Source organism: Centruroides vittatus, unplaced genomic scaffold (assembly GCF_030686945.1).
Source record: "Centruroides vittatus isolate TY-2023 unplaced genomic scaffold, ASM3068694v2 contig_359, whole genome shotgun sequence".
Classification (NCBI taxonomy): Eukaryota; Metazoa; Arthropoda; class Arachnida; order Scorpiones; family Buthidae; genus Centruroides; species Centruroides vittatus.
Window position 1 is genome coordinate 1471862 of NW_027122182.1, and position 18997 is coordinate 1490858.

Genomic DNA, 18997 nt, shown 5'->3' on the forward strand with positions numbered 1-18997 from the left:
ATAAAATGTATTTTCCTTGTCAAATAAACAGGTATTTGTTTTGTTTAACTGGCCTCTGAGTGCAATGCTTCCACTGTGCTGTTTCATAGACTCCCCCATCCTGAGTTGACCACCTATACACACAACCACTCACATAACAAAGGTAGAATGAAAACAACAGTTATCATGGCTTCTGTCTAGAATGGGATACAGTAGTGTCATCCTAACAAGGGGACTAGAGGTGCTGACCGTGCAGTCACACAAATATTTCTTATTATAATTTTTCATAATCACGTGTGAGTTTTCTATGAATTTATTAGTTTGCCCATGTAACAATTTTGGAATTTTGACATCCTGGGCATGTACCCCCTCTGCCCCTGCTGATACCTTTTCTAATGTGGGAGAGAAGCTCCTTGTACCTGCCAGTCATGGGAGGTGTAATTCTTGCAATGGCCAGGTACAGAGAGACAATCCTTGCTCTTGCTGACATGGATTAGTAATCCAAGAACAAACAATAGCCATCAATTGCTTTGTTCTTGTGTTTTGTTCATTTTCCATTAGGCACACACAATGCTGTTTTTTATTTTTCTCTTCTAAATTCCATTAGGCATGCTCAATCATGTCGGGGAGTATAGACATTGTTACTTTGATGCCACTGTATATAGAAAATGAAGTCATGAACCCCTATTTTTTACATTTAAATGGATCCTAATTACATTTTTGGATTCCTCAGTGTAATTAATAAAAAGTGGCAAAGTTTCATCAAAATTAACTCATCAAATTTTGAGAACAAACTCAATTCTATAGACCTACAGAAAACATGCTAGTAACCTTGGGACATCATCTGACAAGTTGTTGTGAGTTTTGTATGATATCACACTGTCATATATGCTCATGCTATAACCTTGCAGCTCAAAAACAGTCACAGACCCCCCCATTTTCTTTTTATAACTTTTTAGATTCCTCACTGAAATAAATGGAACATGGCAAAGTTTTATGAAAATTGATTAATCAAATTTTGAGATCAAACTCAATATTGTAAGCCACATAGATTTTACTAATGCTCCACTTCAATAATGATTAGATCATATTACTATTCATAATAATGTTCAATTGCTGAGTTTTGGGTCCAAAAGATTGTTCATTTTGAAGATATCTTTTCTGCAAATTTGTGAAAGTCATCATTGTATTGATAATACTATTTTGTCTCTTATAATTCAATGAGAAAACTTATTCAAAATATTTTGAACATTTTGAAATATTAGAGTTCTCAAAGAACTATTTCTGTATATTTTTAAGCCAATATCTGACTATTTTGAAGATAACAAATACAGTTTCTTCTTATGTATTATTCACCAATGAAGAAATATAATGTATTATTACATAGAACATGGTTACAATTCAAAGAGAAAAGTCAAACTTGTCTTTTATTTAAAAGAGAAGCTTTTGTTTAAATTTCTTAAAAATTATTCCTCTAATAATTGCAAACAGTGTGATTGTTTTTTCTATCAGCTATGCATAAATGGTTAATGTTACCTATGGTAGCGAACATGGCGGCTCATCTCTGAAACAGTGGGGACGCACATTCTAACCTAACCTAACCTAATGTATTGTAATAAATTACCATAATTATTGCCAACCAAATTATTAGAATAGGTTAGGTTAGGTTGATGTGCTCCCCACTGTTTCAGAGACGAGCCGCCATGTTCACTACCATAGGTAACATTAACCGAATAAATTAGTAGCTTGAATGTTTTAAATATAAGTAAAGTAAAATTTAAGTCTTTTGAATAAAAAATACACTTACGTAAAACCAGATAACCGGAGTGATTAGTATTCGGGTCGCAAACATTTTCATAGCCTCTTCTAGGCTCTTCTTCAGGCTTAGTAGTTTCACTCCGGTTATCTGGTTTTACGTAAGTGTATTTTTTTGATTGAATCACCGGTGTGTAAGGAAGATTGAGTAAGTCTTTTGAATATTTAAGAACTTCTTTCTATTTGTATCTAAAATTAATCAACTTCTAGTTACAGTAACCCCTCATTATATTGTGCTTGTCAGGAGACAAAGAAAAAGCATGATATATCTGGCAGTGTGATATAATCAAGCACTAAAAATTCTGGACTTATATACTAAACAGATTATACATGCTATGGAATCTCTATCCCTATTTCTTTCATCAGCAAGTGTTTGATATAAAATAAGCTTACTTTTGCAATACTAAATTTTATTTGTGGTTATAACATATTAAATGACATTTACATAAACATCAATACCATGAATGTCCATTTAGCATTATAGTTTCTTTAACAATGGCATTTTGTTTTTATATTGACAGTATTTGTCTTTAAATAACAGTTGAAATTTTATTATACAGTACTGTATTTCATAATAAAGCACTTATTAAAAATTCATATAATTTTTATTGAAAAATATAAATTATAAGTACAGAAATTGGAAATTAAAAATATAAATATTGAACATATAATAAAACATCAAAACTTATAAAATTAGAGAGTAAAAATTCTATTAAAAGCAAAATAAAGTTACTACTGTATAAAAATTTTAGAACTTTCAATTCACAAATAAAACACATTGCCGTCAATTCGAAATTTCACACCTTTAAGTGAACTGACAGTAAAATTTCGAATTCACAGAAACCAGGCCTCAGAGTGCCATTTTCCCTCTGAAGAAGTGAGAAAAGTGAGTTGAAATACAGAAACAGTGAGTAGAAAGTGAGAGCAATAGTGACAAAACAAAGTGAAAACATGGAAGGAAAACTCAGCAAAATAGCAGTAAAAGTTGTTTTTTTTTTCTTTTTATTCTGTTATGGTTAAATACATTTTAAAAATTTCTGTATATACTGTAATGAAGTAGCCATTCGTTATATCGCGGATTCGGATATATCGTGCTTTTTGGTCCTCCAAATTTTAAATTACCAATTGCCATTGAATTTCTATTTGCAATGAAATACAGTATTTTATTTCTACCATTGTCCTTGAAACTACCACTGAAGGCGAAACAATAAATTTGTCAAGATCTAAATATGCAAAACAGGTGGACATATCAATTGTCATTTGTTTCCTTTTAATATTAAATATTGTTTATTTATTAGTTTTAAGTATGTCTCTTCATTTACAAGTTTCTGTGAATTTGAAATTTCCACACCTTTATGTGAATTGATGGTATTGCATCAATTCACATAAAGGTGTGGAAATTTCGAATTCAAGGCATAATGTGTAAGGAAAAGATTTCTTTAATTCTGAACGGAAAGTTTTTATACAGTAGTAACTTTATTTTGCTTTTTAGAGAATTTTTTCACTGTAATTTTATAAGTTTTGATAATTCTATTATATGTTCCATATTTATTTTTTTTAAATTTTCAATTACAGCATTTATAATTTTTATTGAAAAACATAAATTACACGATTTATTGTGAAATATAGTACTGTATAATAAAATCGTAACTGATATTTTGTTTTTATATCGACAGTATTTGTCTTTAAATGTCATTGTTAAAGAAACAATGCTAAATGGGCGTTGGTGGTATCGATGTTTACGTAAATGTCAATTAATATGAGATAACCAAGAATAAAGTTCAGTATTGAAAAACTAAGCTTATTTTATATCAGAAACACTTGCTGATGAAAGTATAGAGGATAGAGGCTGCATAGCATATATAATCTGTTTTAGTATAGACCCAGAATTTTTATTACTGTTATATCGCGCTTTTTCTTTGTCTCCCGACAAGCGCGATATAACAAGGAGCTACTGTATTTCCAGTAAACCATGAATACTTAAAAAGTCTTTGACATCTGTAAATAATCAGTAATGAAAAATGATGTTCTTTCATTCTGATTATTCTGGATGTTTTCAGCTTCCTTCTTTTTTGGTTCCTCTTGCTTTTGAACACTTTTAACACAAACATTACATGTGCTGCCCGTATTTCTTTCATGTTCTTGCTGTTAATGGCCTTCTCCAGTTTTTTGTTTGCTTGCTGCTTTTAACAAGACTTGGCCTGTCGCATCGTATTTCACTTTCTTCTGGTTTAAGCACTCTTTCTGACATTGGTGCTCTATCAGGAGGAAGTACCCAGCGTGAAATTAAAAATCCCTGTTTGACATCAGCATTACCATGAGAGAGGGTCAATGCTGATTTCACTAATTTGGCTACACTGGGACATCTATCATGATCAGAAACTGTTTATTTTTTAATGCTTTGAGATGTGTAAATAGTTTCAAAATAAATTTATTAATGTTTGTTTCAGATTTATTAAACAGATTTCAAATAGTATAAGTAAAATAATGATTTCATAGATAACAAGGAACTTTTTCCTGCAGATGAATAAAAAGCAACATAGTTACAATGTTTTTAACCTTTTGGGAAGCATGTGTGTGAAAATTTTCCCCGCAAGCAATCACGTGTTTTACTTTTTACAACACTTAAAATTACCAAATAAATTAAAAGATTCGATGTGTAAATATGAATTTACATTTTCGTTTACTGTTTTAGTCTCAATCAATGCACACTTTTATAATCGGCATAAAAGAAGAGATTAAAAAATGGATATTTCACAAATAAAGTAATCACACATTTTATACTACATGGAATAGTTATACGTGTAGTCAACTTAATCACATCTATATATTCCTAAATGTATGTTTAAATGTTAACAATATGCTATGAAATCATTAAAATAACCTTATTCTATTTAATTCACATTTATGAAATTATTTAAAGATAAATAAAGTAAAAAATATTCTAGTAAACGACAACTCCATAACCTGATTGTTAATTAAAACCAAATGATCTGCCAAATTATTGGGCTATAACAAGAATAATTAAATATTCAGAAACGAAATAATTTGTCTAGACCAGGGGTGACCAAACCGGGCCAGATAACTGAGAGAATGACGAGCACGGGCCGCATAACTGTTTTGTTCAATATAGTATATTGAGTACACAAAAAATAGACAATCAACATATTTATTTAACAATACATAAACATGATCGGTGCAGCAAGCTCGTAATTGCTTTTCTTAGGAACTTCAGTGCAGGTACTTACACAAAAAGGCTCTGATATCCAAAGTCGCAAAAAGTTGCCAAATGTTTTATTTCATCGATTTATCTAAAAATTATATTACTGTCAGATGCAAAAATCAGATTGGACCAATATTGGCATTTTTACTTAAACTTACTATATAAACAAAATTAAAATAAGTGTATCTACAATCTATGATATTTTCATATAAATAATTATATTTTAGTCCATTTGTGGCACAGTGCGGCGGCGGGCCAGATGACCCCTGGTCTAGAGGTAGGAGATTACGCCACTCTCTCGTGTTAATTTTAATAATTATATTATATTTTAAATTTTGAAGCGGCAACAGTGTTATCAGCTTGAGAGATTAATCCCTCAGTATAGTGTTTTTCCCTACAAAGGGATTTTAGGGATTTTCTTAGAAAATAGCCAAAAATGCAGGGATGCTTAAAATACTTATTTTTAATCTCCGTAGATAGAAATGAACCTCTGAAGAACTAGATTTTGGCTAATAATGACAATGAGTACATAACTTTACTCAATATTGGCTTCTGAATTTGTAATGTGAGGGATTTTTTTAAGTACATGAAAGACTTTTTACATATGTGAAAGGAATTTTTGTTTCCTATAACCTAACAACACTAAGCAGAAGTTGCGGTTTTGAGTCCTGGACTGGGCTGAGTATTGTCTTCCAGAAAATTCTAGTCCGATAGTCCAATAATTCAGCAGATTGTTTGGCTTTAAAATTATTTTTGATTGCTCCCACATCTTAATTAAGCACTTGGAAATGACCAAAAAAGTGAGAAAATGACCTGAAAGATGAGAAAAGTGAAGATGAGAAGAAGGTAGAAAAATTTATTGTTTTTCCTGTAGTGGTAGTTTCAAGAACAATGCTTGGAATAAAATACTGTATTTCATTGCAAAAAAAAATTCAATGGCAATTAGTAATTTAAAATTTATTGACTCAAGCGCTTTTAAAATTTAGGGGAGAAAAAGAAAAAAAAAGTGCAATGTAACAAGGGCCTACTGTATTAATAAATTTAAGAAATAAAAATATTAAAATGGAATTCTCTTCTATTATTATCTTTTCTGATGAACTACAGTATTTCTTCCTTTATATTTGTCCACTTTAAAATATTAGTTAAAAGTAGGATCTACTTATTTTGAATAGTTTGATGTATGAAACATTAATCTGCTAACCTCTCACTTATATTTTGGTTGGAATGAGACTTGATAAATTATTATTATTATTCTTTGTGACAATTAATAAGAACAATTCTGTAAATAGCAAAAAAATTCACTCTTATAATTATTTACTAATTATAAATTATTTGTTTATCAAAAAATAGTGGAAGAATAATTAAAATAAGCATCTATGTAAATGACACACAAAAGCAATTCTAAAAGATTTCGGTTCTTTGTTAAATTTGCAATGACAATATAAATAATTATAATTACAAAATAATTGTCGGTAATGTAAAACTGAGTCACATTTGAAAAGTAAAAATAGAAATAAATTTGATTACTTATAAACATGTACCAAATAATTTTTTTGGTAAATTTATACAGTATTAAAAAGCCAAACAACTACCAGATTACGTCGGGCTATTTATTTGCAATTATATTTAATTGATTTCTAAATAATTTGTTGCTAGAGGGAGGTGTTAGGCACCATCTCTTTTAATAATTATAATTATTAAAATTAATAAACAGCCTGATGTAGTCTGGTGGTAATTTAGTTTTTTAATAATATAATCGGGTTTCAAGATGTTTGTATGTGTATATACAGTATTAAAGTAATAATGATTATATATATATATATCAAACGGTTAATGTTACCTTAGGTGCCAAGATGGCGGCTCGCCTCTGATTCCAGCAAGGAAACAGTGGGATGCAGGTTCTAACCTAACCTAGCCTATCCTAATAAACTACCATAATTACTAGCAACCAAATTATTAGGATAGGTTAGAACGAGTGTCCCACTGTTTCCTTGCTGGAATCAGAGGCGAGCTGCCATCTTGGCACCTAAGGTAACATTAACCAAAAAAACTATGACAATTGGAGATATAAATTTTAGTAAAGTTTATCATTTCCTGTATTATGCTATCCTTAATTTTCAAATACTTTCAAGTCTTTCATCTCATTACCAAGAGTAGAACAGCAAAAAGCTTGATAAAGTTCAAATAAAAATAAAATATAAATAATGGAATTAAAAACAATTTGTTTGGTTCCTGAAAATATCATTTATTTATTTTATATGGTGCCAAGTATGGATGTATTTTCTGTTGACAAACATAAAACTGTTTGATTTTAAAAGCCGTTTAAGTCTAACATACACGTCTACAAAAGCTGGAACATACTTTTTAATTCAATTTTAAGTCAATGCCATCATCAAGAGCAGACAGTCTACTTGTGATGATGGGACCAAAAGTAATTGAAAATTAACAAAAGCAAACTAATAATTAAAGTACAGTACTAATTAACAGTCGCTATTGTTAACTGTGGTTATTTTTCCAGAAGTTATTCTAGGACTTATCAAAAATATCACAAACAACAGTCATAGTTAAAAACAGAGAATTCTAGAATGTCATGATCAATTAAGAAACTATGGAGCTGTCCATAAATTACACAATACATATACAGAGTAGAAACCCTATCCTGAACTGGATGTATATATGGATGTATGCTTAATACATATATACTATGTTCATATCTTATTATATATCAGCACTCCAGTATAGTTTATTCCAACATATTGTAATTTAAAAGCATTTAACCTTTTTCGTATGTGTTGTTTTATCTTTATTTTATAATGCATGTGCAGGAATGCAGCAATACAATGTTCATACACAAAAAACATTACTTAAATTCCTTTTATGTTCGATTTGTGTTCTACCAGTAGAACCTGAAGATGGCCTTTGTAAAGATTGAAAACATTTGTTGTTCAATTAATGTTTTTATTTTACTCACTGGATTTCCAGTTTAGAAGTTTTGGCATATATGGAGGGTGGATATGCAGATGATCATTATAATTCATTACAAGTGAATAGGGTATTTACGAAAACATTATGTAATGCTAAGGTCTCAACAGATCTATTCATTTTTGTTTCTGAAATGTTGCACAGCAAATTGTACTGTTTCTACAATTGCTTTACATGTTACACACACAATTTATAAAATAGTGTTATGTTTGGTATTCCATGCTATGTATTATTCCTTAGTACAGTAACACCTTGCTTAACACTGCCTCGACTAACACCGATTCGATATAACGTAGTCTGCTTGATACCTAAAAAAGGGCTCAAAATTTACATTAACTCAAATTATTGCAGCATTTCATTGATTCATATATAATAAGATTATTCCCAAACATGAACCAATCAGCAAAAAACAAACTTTACATTTCTGTGTGAATATGTTTGTGTGTTATTTAAAATATATTATTATGCAAATGAATATAAAAATAACTTAAAATTAAAATAAAATCTGTTTTATTTTTGGTTGCATGTTTCTCTTTCCCTATTTATTCTGTGTTGAAATGACCTCATTTAATGCTATTTCATTTAGCACTTTGTCATCTAGAAATGTATCTTCCACGTTAAGCAGGGTCTTTCTGTACAACTAAAAGGATGTCCGAGGATGTGGGTACATGTGACAGCATTACAGAAGTGAATAATAGTTAAAAAATATAAAAATAGCATTATTTAATTTATGGACAATCTCTACAAAATAGGTTAATAATACACATAATGTAGTCAGTTAACTTTTGTTTTAAGATAGATGTTGCTATAATTTTGACTTCAGGAAAATATCACAAAATATCACAAATCACTCAGCAAAATATATATTCATACACTTAACACCTTATTCTTGCCGAGAAAATATAAATTTAAATTTATTTAAAACAAACAAACGTTTTCAGCCTGATTCACAGGCCATCTTCAGGTTTAGAATACATTTGAATTAAAATTCTATCATTGGAACACAAAATTCAAATTCAAAATTAATAAGATACATTTAAACAAAAATTAAATAGACAACATAAATACCAATAAAACTAAAACATAAAATATATAAACATGCTTCAGGAAAATACTTTAAAGCCTTTTATTAAAAATGTGACAATATTTCACTTATGTCTGCAAGGTCACAGATGACATTTGATGTCACAAATGATGGCATAAAAACTGAGCAGTTTCTAAATATCTAATGTCACTTATCTCAATGAAAACTAAACATATTACAATTATTAATTGTCATTAGATGCATGGTATCAATTATCTATACTTTTATGACCAGGATATAAAAATCTCCTAATAGAAACAGTGGACTTTGGAAACCATATAATTGGGCTGTAATTTGAAAAAATTGTGCACCTATAAATTCCTACTGTCGTCTGTCCATCTTTCCTTAATCTCAAGAATAGAGTTAGATAGATGAAATCTGAGACAAGTTATGGAAACCTTTAGGACAGGAGACTCTGATTAACTATATAATGAATTTCTAATGCAAACCAGAAATCATGTTATTTCAATTTAAAAATTTTCCCCTAAAAGGTGTTAGAAAGATGACTAGCACAACTCCATTGTTAAAGGAAAAGTATGATGTACAGGGGCAAGACACTACTAATTTGAAGTGGAGAGTATATACTTTAAATTAAATAAATTAAAAATTGTAGCCCAGCATTGTGATAATGTCACAATAAAATAATTGCTTGTTCTAAGTTAAAAATGTAAAAAATAAATTTTAACATCACATCAAAGAATTTTTCTGAAAAATTATAAATAATAATTTCTTTTAATAGTAAAATATATATTTACAATAAAAGATTTAATTAAAACTTTATTGTTAAAGTTAAAAATAATAACTTTGGAGTTTTCTCTTAACAGTCAAACTATTAATTAATAATCACACAATATTAATTAATAAATATTAGTATTTCAGAATCATTGTGTTTTAGTACAGTATAAGAATTAAAACAACACACTATATATTCATGCAAAATATATAAAAATAACTGGCTGATTATAATCTTTTCATTATTTTAAAAAAGAAAGAGATAACCTTTATAAGTATTTACTGTCTTTTACCATACAAGCAAGTTTCATATGAATAATTCTGATAAATTTTGCTACAAATTTAATTTTATCTTATTTATGTCAATTCTAAAATATCTTAATAAGCCAAGAGTTGCTACATTGGTAACCCTATATACATTCCTCCTTAATAGCCAATTTATCATTATACTACAGTGTGTTCCAAAAGTACATCTAGTCGAGTACACATAAGTCGTCATAGGTGTAACTTGACACCGTTGGTTAAGTAGTCAGTTTTCTGTGGTCCCATCCGACTTACATAGGCATTAAAGTTAAAAAAAAATTCTGGTTTACTTGACACCATTTAACTTGTCACCACTGGATATATCAACATACTTTTTCTGTCCCACACTCATTTAGATGTCTGATAAGTTGACTCCCCTCCTGAAAAAAGTCAGTTTACACCACACAGCTTAACGTCACAGCAGAATCCGATTTTTCATTTTCTCACCTTTCATTCATGTGTTATTTGCTGCAAATGTTTCACATTTCTGTTAGAAATGAGTGTCCGAAACCTAACAATGCTTACGCTGAAGGAAAAATATGAACTTTTATCTGAATTTGAATGTAATAAAACTTCACAAGCCAAATTTGCAAAACAAGAAAACCTTCCAACAACAACATCGGTGGGAATTCTGAAGAAAAAAGAGGAAATTAAGAAACTTTTTCTTGGGTCTTCATCACAGCTGTCTCAAAAACGCCAGAGAATGTCACCATACAAAGATGTCAAAGATGCTCTGGTACGTTGGCTAAAGCAAATTCATTCATTCATTCAATCTTCCTGTTTCGGGGCTGATACCAAAACAAAAAGCAATGGAAATTGCAGAGGTACACAGAGTAGAAACCAACTTTAGTGTCAGTGATGGATGGTCAGAGAGATACATTGCATGTACTGTATAAAGCATGTATGTACTGTAAAGCATAACTCGACACATTTCCAACTCCCCTTGAGATGTCGACTTATGCAGACTCAACTGTATAGTCAACATTTTACTGCTTTTCAGAATTGTTAGCAATTGAAGAGAAATGTAAATTACTTCAATTAAAATTGAATTATGAATATTTACAAAAATATAAAATTTTCAAGTCTATCTTACATCCTTTTTTACTCCACCACAGAAGTAACAGTGTATTGGCTTGAATAAACTTCATTAGAACAAATGACTTCATTTGTATATGTAAATTACTTTACACTGATTTTTTTATAATTTCAAAATTAAAGATCATTATATTAATAATTTAACAAGAAAAATATATTTTTGGCTGTCCCAAAAGTATAGATAATAAAACAGAATTGCAAAATTTGAAGCATAAGAAACTTAAAATTATAAAAATAAATGACATCACATAACACTTCTACTTTGTCGTCAAGTAGTAATTTAAATACTGAATCGAAACTTTCCAAAATCCCACATGGATTAGTATGGAAGAAATTGCATAAATATGGAAATTAAAATCAGAAGGCTATAGTGTCAAGGAAATTGCTGTTTTATTGAACAGATCTACTTCTGAAATTTATAAAATTTAAGAAAAAAATCATCACCAATACCTTCAGGAAGGCCCAAAATCATCTCAAAGGGATGATAATTGAATTGTGTCTCTTGCATCTCAACAGGATAAATCAGTTCATCAAAGAATTTCAGCAGCTCCAAATATATGAGATTTGATGCTTTGATGAAAAACCATCACTAACAAAATGACACAAATTGGCAAGAATACAGTGGGCTAAAGATCACATGCTTTGGAATGACCAATGGCTCTCAGTCTTTTTCAGTGATGAAAAGAAATTTAATTTGTAAGACCTAATTACTGGCATGATATTAGGAAAGAAGAGTGTAGTTTTTCAGCAGGCAACTGGGTGTTGGTTCTGTTACGGCGTGGGGCTGCTTTTGATTTGATGATTTATCAAATTTAGTGATTTTAAATGATAGACAAACAACTAAAAGTTATCAAATAGTCCTAAAAAGAAAATTTATTACCTATTGGAGAAGAAATTGGAGGACCTAGTCGGATTTTCCAACAGGTCAATGCCAGTATTCATTATTCATGCTCAACAACTAAGTGGTTCGAAGATCATAGTATTCAAGTCACGAAGTGGCCGGCAAGAAGCTCGAACATTAATCCTATTGAAAATTTGTGGGACATTCTTGCTCGAAAAATTTAAGCTAATAAGAGGCATTTTACAATGGTTTCAGAGCTTAAACAAGAAATCATTGAGTGCTGGTTTTAAATGGATCCAGAAATCTTACAAAATTTAATTAAATCGGTGTCTAATTGCATTTTCGAAGCCATTAAGCATAATGGCAGTTCTATTTCATATTAAAACAATTTTCATCAATTTATGTTATAAACTATTGCTCAAAGTTTAAACTTATTTTGTGATGTCCCAAAAATATAGATAAATAAAGTGTTAAACACAAAATACTTAACTGTCAAATATTGTAAAAACAATTATATAACATTGTACTGTGCTATAAACAAACAATAATAACCACTCACATTGTTAAGAAATACTTCATCTATATGTTTTTATTTTTTTAAATATTATCTATATTTTTGGGACACACTGTTTAAAAATAAATAAATATCAAAGAAAATTTAAAAAAATTTTTAACAGTTTTAAAACCTTCAATACTAATGCATTATCTCGGTACACAGTTTTCCTTAAGAGAATTAAAAAACAAGCTATATAAGAGCATATGTATAATTCTATATATCTTTTTTTTATTGTTATAGTAATTAAGAAGCTCAATAAATTTTTTTAGAAACTTATTTATTTACATTTAATATTTAAAAACATGCTTATTAAAAAAAAACAACTTTTAATAGAATGTACTGTACTTAAGATAAATTTTCTAAGTTTTATATTATCTCAAACAACTAATTAGAAACCAGTAACAGAATGATTTCAGATTATTTCGAAAAAACCTAAAGCTATTGGCTTTAATTATTCTGTATTAATAAAGCCTATATCAATAACTGTTCTTTGTGTGATATATTACTGAAAAAAAGCCAATAGCTTTAGGTTTTTTTTTGAAATAATTCAAACAACTAATATTTAACATGCACAAACTTAAAATTGTATTTCTTTCATTTAATAAACAGAAAGCAAATAAGCAAATATGTGATTGATTTCTCTGTTAAAAGCAAAAAATTATCATCATCTATTCTATAAGTACTTAAATAAGAAAATATAGCATCAACATATAAAATTAAATACAGTCAAACCTGTTTTTGTGCGGTCTTTTTCTGTGCGATTTTTTTTTGTGTGGTATATGAAATTTTCAATCAAATTAGAACATAATTGACTCCTGTAAAATTTTTTAAAACTCTATTGTTTGTTTTCTATGACATCAGCAGGTTTTTTCATTTTTTATTCAGAAAAATTTTTCTCTCATACATTTATTTCGGTCCCCTCTTATTTTAATAGCATAAAAACCATAAATATTATGTTATATTTGAACAGATGCGGTAAGTTAGCTCCCCTCCAGCTTTAGACTGCAGGTGTGAAATTTCACTCCTTGTTAAATGAAATAACACTTCCTGCAGCTATATTTATGAAATAAAATCATTATTTAATGATTATTTTTAACTTTTTAATGTTAGATTGGTATTTAAGTGGAAATAATTAATTAATATAAAAATTAAAATTCTTAGAGGATTTTTTCCCCCCATTAGGTGTTGCAGAAAAAGGCCCAAGGAGTTAAAAAAGCAATTCCTAGTTATTTCGTACGGTTTAGAGTTATTTTCTACGTGAGACTTTTTTTATGCGGTCCCTATTCACCACATAAAAAAAAATATTTTTTTTAATTGTGTTGCTAAAACTGCTTTTTATAGCCACTCGTAAAGTTTCGCGCGATTTTTTTTATGCATTTTCTTTTATGGGGTCCCTATCCCCCGCACAAAAACATGTTTGACTGTACTAAAAAACTATCATCATTTTAAATCAATATATCAATATAATTAAAAATCATAAGAAGTGTTGTATCATAGAATATTTGAGAATTTGAATTTACAAATAATAATAAATATTTCTTTAATTTTGAAAAACAATTCTTCTTTAGAAAAATATTGCACAGATTTGCTTGTTTATATTTAATGTAATAATATATATATATATATATATATATAAATGCTGCTCACTGCAAACAAAATATATTTATTAAAAATAAAATATCAATACTTAATATACCGTATATATATATTGAAAAATTAAATATTTCCTTTTATTCATTTTATTATTATATTCATTTCTGATTAATAATGCTATAATTTTTAATAATATATAATATATGTATATACACAATATTTAACATAAATAACAAAAATTTTGAAATTTACTCAACAAAGTAATTATTTTTCCATAATTTAAAATATACACAAACTGTCAGTCACATGCATTTATATATTAGATTACTGCAATTACACTTTACAATTATTACATAATACCTGAGTGGAAGTATTTATAAATGTTAAATTTAAACATTCTTCTTTTAAACTCTTCAAAGCATAATCACAAATTTATAAAAAGTTAAACACAATTGTTATCCTTAATAACAGCTTAATTACCTGCTCTGGAAACTACGGCTAATTCTTGGTCCTTTGTAGTAGGTAGAGGAACTTGTGGTTTTAAAACAGGTGGAGATGAACTTTTTGAAGTTTTTGCAGTAGAAATTGCAGAAGGTCCTATTCCTTTAGAAGATTTTAACGTCGTGATTGCAGAGGCACTGGTGAGCGTTGGAGGAGGTAATGAATTAACATTCTTTGTAGTTTTAGGTGATTTTGCTAATGGTAACGGAGGAGGAGATTCGAGACGTTTTGAAGGACGGGAATTTGTAACAAGTGATGATGTCAACTTTGGAGTCTTTCCAGCTGTCTGAGATCTTGATAATTTTGATGCAGTTCTCTGTCCTCTGGAATGTGATAATACTGCAGGTGGGGAAGGCACAGGAGAAGAATCTGTTGATGATGATGATGCAGATGATGATGATGAATTCGAGGATGAGGAGGCAGATGAGGAAGATGAGGAAGTTGAAGACGACAAGCTTTCATCTTCTGAATCTGTATCGAAGACAATAATCACAATAACAGTTATCAGTCAGTACATATAACTTTTGCAAGTTAGCATAAAACACTTTTCTCAACTCTTTTGCATAATTTGAAATCATTATTTACCATCAGAGGACAGCTGTGTAACAGGAGTCATCAATGTTCCTTTCCTTCCTCTGGATCTTCCTTGTATTCCTTCATCTTTTGAAATATCATGCACTTTATTTTGTATTAAGTCACATTTAGATTTCATTTTTTGTCCTTTATCTTTTCCTTTTATTTTACTTCTTTTATTCGCTTCGTGTTCAGTATCTGATTCAGAAGAACTTTCTATTAATTTTTTCCCTCTGCATTTAGTAATTGTTCCATATTTTTTTTTTGTTTTCCTAATTGATTTTTTGGCTAACCTTTGACTACACTTAACTGTTTCTACAGGCGCTTGTTTCTGTTTACTTCGAGTACCTAAAAAATTAGGAAAATTTAAGTAACAAGTAACTAAAGCTCATCAGAAATACAATTTTTAGAAATTCTGAATCCTAAAAAATAAATCTTTTTACTAGATTTTAAAACTGTACTTCTGCATTTTTAAAATATTTCTTTCATTGTTTCTCTTAATCATTTCTACTTTTTTAGTAATGTAATCTTAGTTTTATTAAATATTATTTATAAATAGCAAATAAATAATATGTAATATAACAGATTTCATCAAATAGCAAAATATTTTTAAAAATTAAATTTACTTTGATGAGAATATCAAATCAATGAATTTAAATTTTTATTTTATTTATTTATGTATGGAACAATTAAATGGGAATTTGAACTTTTTCCGAATTCAATAATAAAAAGATAAGGACATAACTTCATGGTTTAATCAATAATGTTAATGTAATTCAAGTAAAACAATAGCATTATTGATTAAATTTTATTTTTATTAAGTTTAAAAATAATGAGTCATTTATTGATGACATTATTATTTTTAAAACATATCAATATATACTTTTTCAAATTAAAAGATTTAAATTTTCAAAAACCAGTTATATTACTTAAATGGAAATGGACAATTGATATAAAAAGGTATACTTCTCAAATAATTATACTCTAATATTAAACAATCATATTATCTTTATCCCTTACTAATAATAACCCAAGTAATTAAATGAACACATTACTAAATAATGTATTTAAGTAAAATTCCTTCAAATAAATTCTTGCAATTACAATTTAATGCAAAAATGATGTAATCGCTTTCATGCTTAATATATAAAATGTGGAGTTTTCAAGCAATTTCTAAAAATTAATGACACAGTAATATTTTAAATACAATTAAAAAACAACTTTTTTTAATACCCCAGTTTAATTGAGGTGGAATATTAGAAAAGCCTCTTCTATGAGGCTTACAGAATTGTGTTCATTCTCAAAATCTGTTTGATTGATTTTGATTAAGCTTTGCCATTTTCCAATAATTGCAATGAGGAATCCAAAAATGCAATGGGATCCATGACTTCATTTTTGAGATATAAGATCATTTCACAAGCACGTGTGACAAAGTAATATTGCACTAATCATGTGACTTTGTCGTGTGACGTTCTACGGTCGATAGCACATCTTCTATGGGCTTCACTATAGAATCGAGTTTATTCTCAAAATTTAAGGGGCCAATTTTGATAAAATTTTGCCATTTTCCACTAATTGCAATGAGGAATCCAAAAATGTAATGAGAGTCATTTTAATTTAAAAAAATAGGAATCCATGAATTAGTTTTTGATGTACAGAGGTATTAAAGTGATAATTTTATTCATTGCAGTGACAAAACTAACTTTCTATTACCGTATAACAATTTCATTTAGAGTAATCATGCCTAGATTTGAAATTTTGGCAAACATATCAGGTTTTAAGAAAATAAAAACTTAGTTTGATCTATAATACTTCAGCCTACTCTCCAGCTGGGCATTTAATAAGGAAAAAAGGGGTCTATTTTTGTTAATTTAAGTACTGTTTCAATTATTATAACAAACCAATATATCATAGCATGTAAACAGAAATATCCTATGTTACATTTTAAAACATCACAAACAGCAGCATATGTCATGGTAAGTTAGTGGAGTTAAATCTACCAGGGCTGTTTCTTTTTCAACCTCTGATGGTCATAAAACAAAGACAAATGTAAATAACAAAATGAATTTATTACCAAAAGTTAGATACAAACATGGTTACTTTTTGACATAATCACCATCAAGAGTGAAGCATTTGTCATCTTTGTGGACAAGCTTTTCCATCCCTTCTTCATAGAATGTTGCCTCCAGTGAATTGAAATGGCCTTAACAATGTTGTTTTGAAGATCGTCATTAGTCTCAAACCTCTGCCCTCCTAGTCACGTTTTCAGTTCAGGAAAGAGGTGGAAGTCTTCTCACATTAAAAAAGTTCCAAGCTGGGTGGAAGTCTTCTCACATTAAAAAAGTTCCAAGCTGGGTGGAAGTCTTCACCACCTTTAAACACCCAGCATATAGCCCCGAATTAGCACCAAGTGATTTCCACCACTTTCTTGAACTGAAAACATGGCTAGGAGGACAGAGGTTTCAGACTAATGACAAACTTCAAAACAACGTTAGAGCCCATCTCAAGTCATTGGCGGCAACATTCTATGAAGAGGAAATTTCAAAGCTTGTCTACAGATAGACAAATGCCTCAATCTTCACGGTGATTATGTCGAAAAGTAACCATGTTTGTACCTAACTTTTGGTAATAAATTCATTTTGTTATTTACATTTGTCTTTGTTTTATGGACCAGAGGTGAAAAGTAACAGCCTTTGTATAAAAATTGGAAAATCCACAGTTTTCATATTATGGGATATTCATAGCAGTTGGCAGTTGTACACCTTGCAAAGAAAATTTCCACTGAAAAATAAAAAAAATTGCCAACCGTTTTGCCACTTCAAATTATTTATTGCCACCACTTTTACTTACTAATTAATGCAGGTGCTGGTAGCCTTATCAGTTTGGAATCTAGAAAGCTAAAAGTAACAAGTTAAGCTATCACTTAGAAATAGGAATCATTTTTAATCATTTTTTTAATGAATAATTCCAAACAACACATTTGATTGCAATGCTTAAACAGTATTTCACAAGTTCTGTCATGTCAACATTTTTATGCTTTAGTTTACTACATTCTTGGAAAGTTCGTAGGTTAAACTGAGTGGTATAGCCTACAGCAGTATTTCTCAACCTTTTTTGCCATGCTCCACCAAAGCATCTTTAAAATCGTAATGCCCCCCGTGACAAAAACATGGTAGAAAAAATAAAAATTTAACAAAATTAAAATAAAGTTATAAACTTTAGAGAATTTAATAGAGACACCCACAAGCACACAAATTAACTATAACCTCAACATCTATCGTGTTGACATTTGCACTAGTGTTGCCATCTTTTTCTCAGAAAGTCAGGTTGCCAAATCAAAAAAATGTTTTCAACAAATGCGACTTTTTAACAAAAAAATGTAACAAATATTAATTATTCGTGCATTGCTCCCCAGTGGGGCATCCACTGCATGTTGAGAAGCACTAGCCTACAGGGAAAAAAAGACTTTAGTCTACAGAAAAAAGATCACAGTGAAAAAAAATGTGCAAATTTTCTGTCAGTTGGTAAAAAAATCCCAAATCTGGAAAGACTGGACAACATTGCATAAAAACTGCTTTCGTCTCTACGTCACTTCCTGCTTTCCTGTCCAAAGTTGCCATTTGATTTCATGACAATGCTAGGTGTATGGTGTATGGGACTCCCATCGAACAGGAACTCAATATTCTGCTATTTTTCCTAAAGCATGCTTCGTGATGCAAT

General features: G+C 29.4%; 1 protein-coding gene across 2 annotated transcripts in view; it reads right to left on the reverse strand.

Moving 5' to 3' along the window:
* Br140 (bromodomain-containing protein 140) overlaps positions 1-18997 on the reverse strand; it is a 148974-nt gene that overhangs the window by 23827 nt on the left and 106150 nt on the right. For both annotated transcript variants that reach the window (XM_067269906.1, XM_067269905.1), the window contains exons 14-15: positions 15290-15625; positions 14684-15175 (exon numbers count right to left, since the gene is read on the reverse strand). In XM_067269906.1, coding sequence (XP_067126007.1) covers positions 14684-15175; positions 15290-15625 — 828 coding nt within the window. The remainder of the gene's footprint in view (positions 1-14683; positions 15176-15289; positions 15626-18997) is intronic.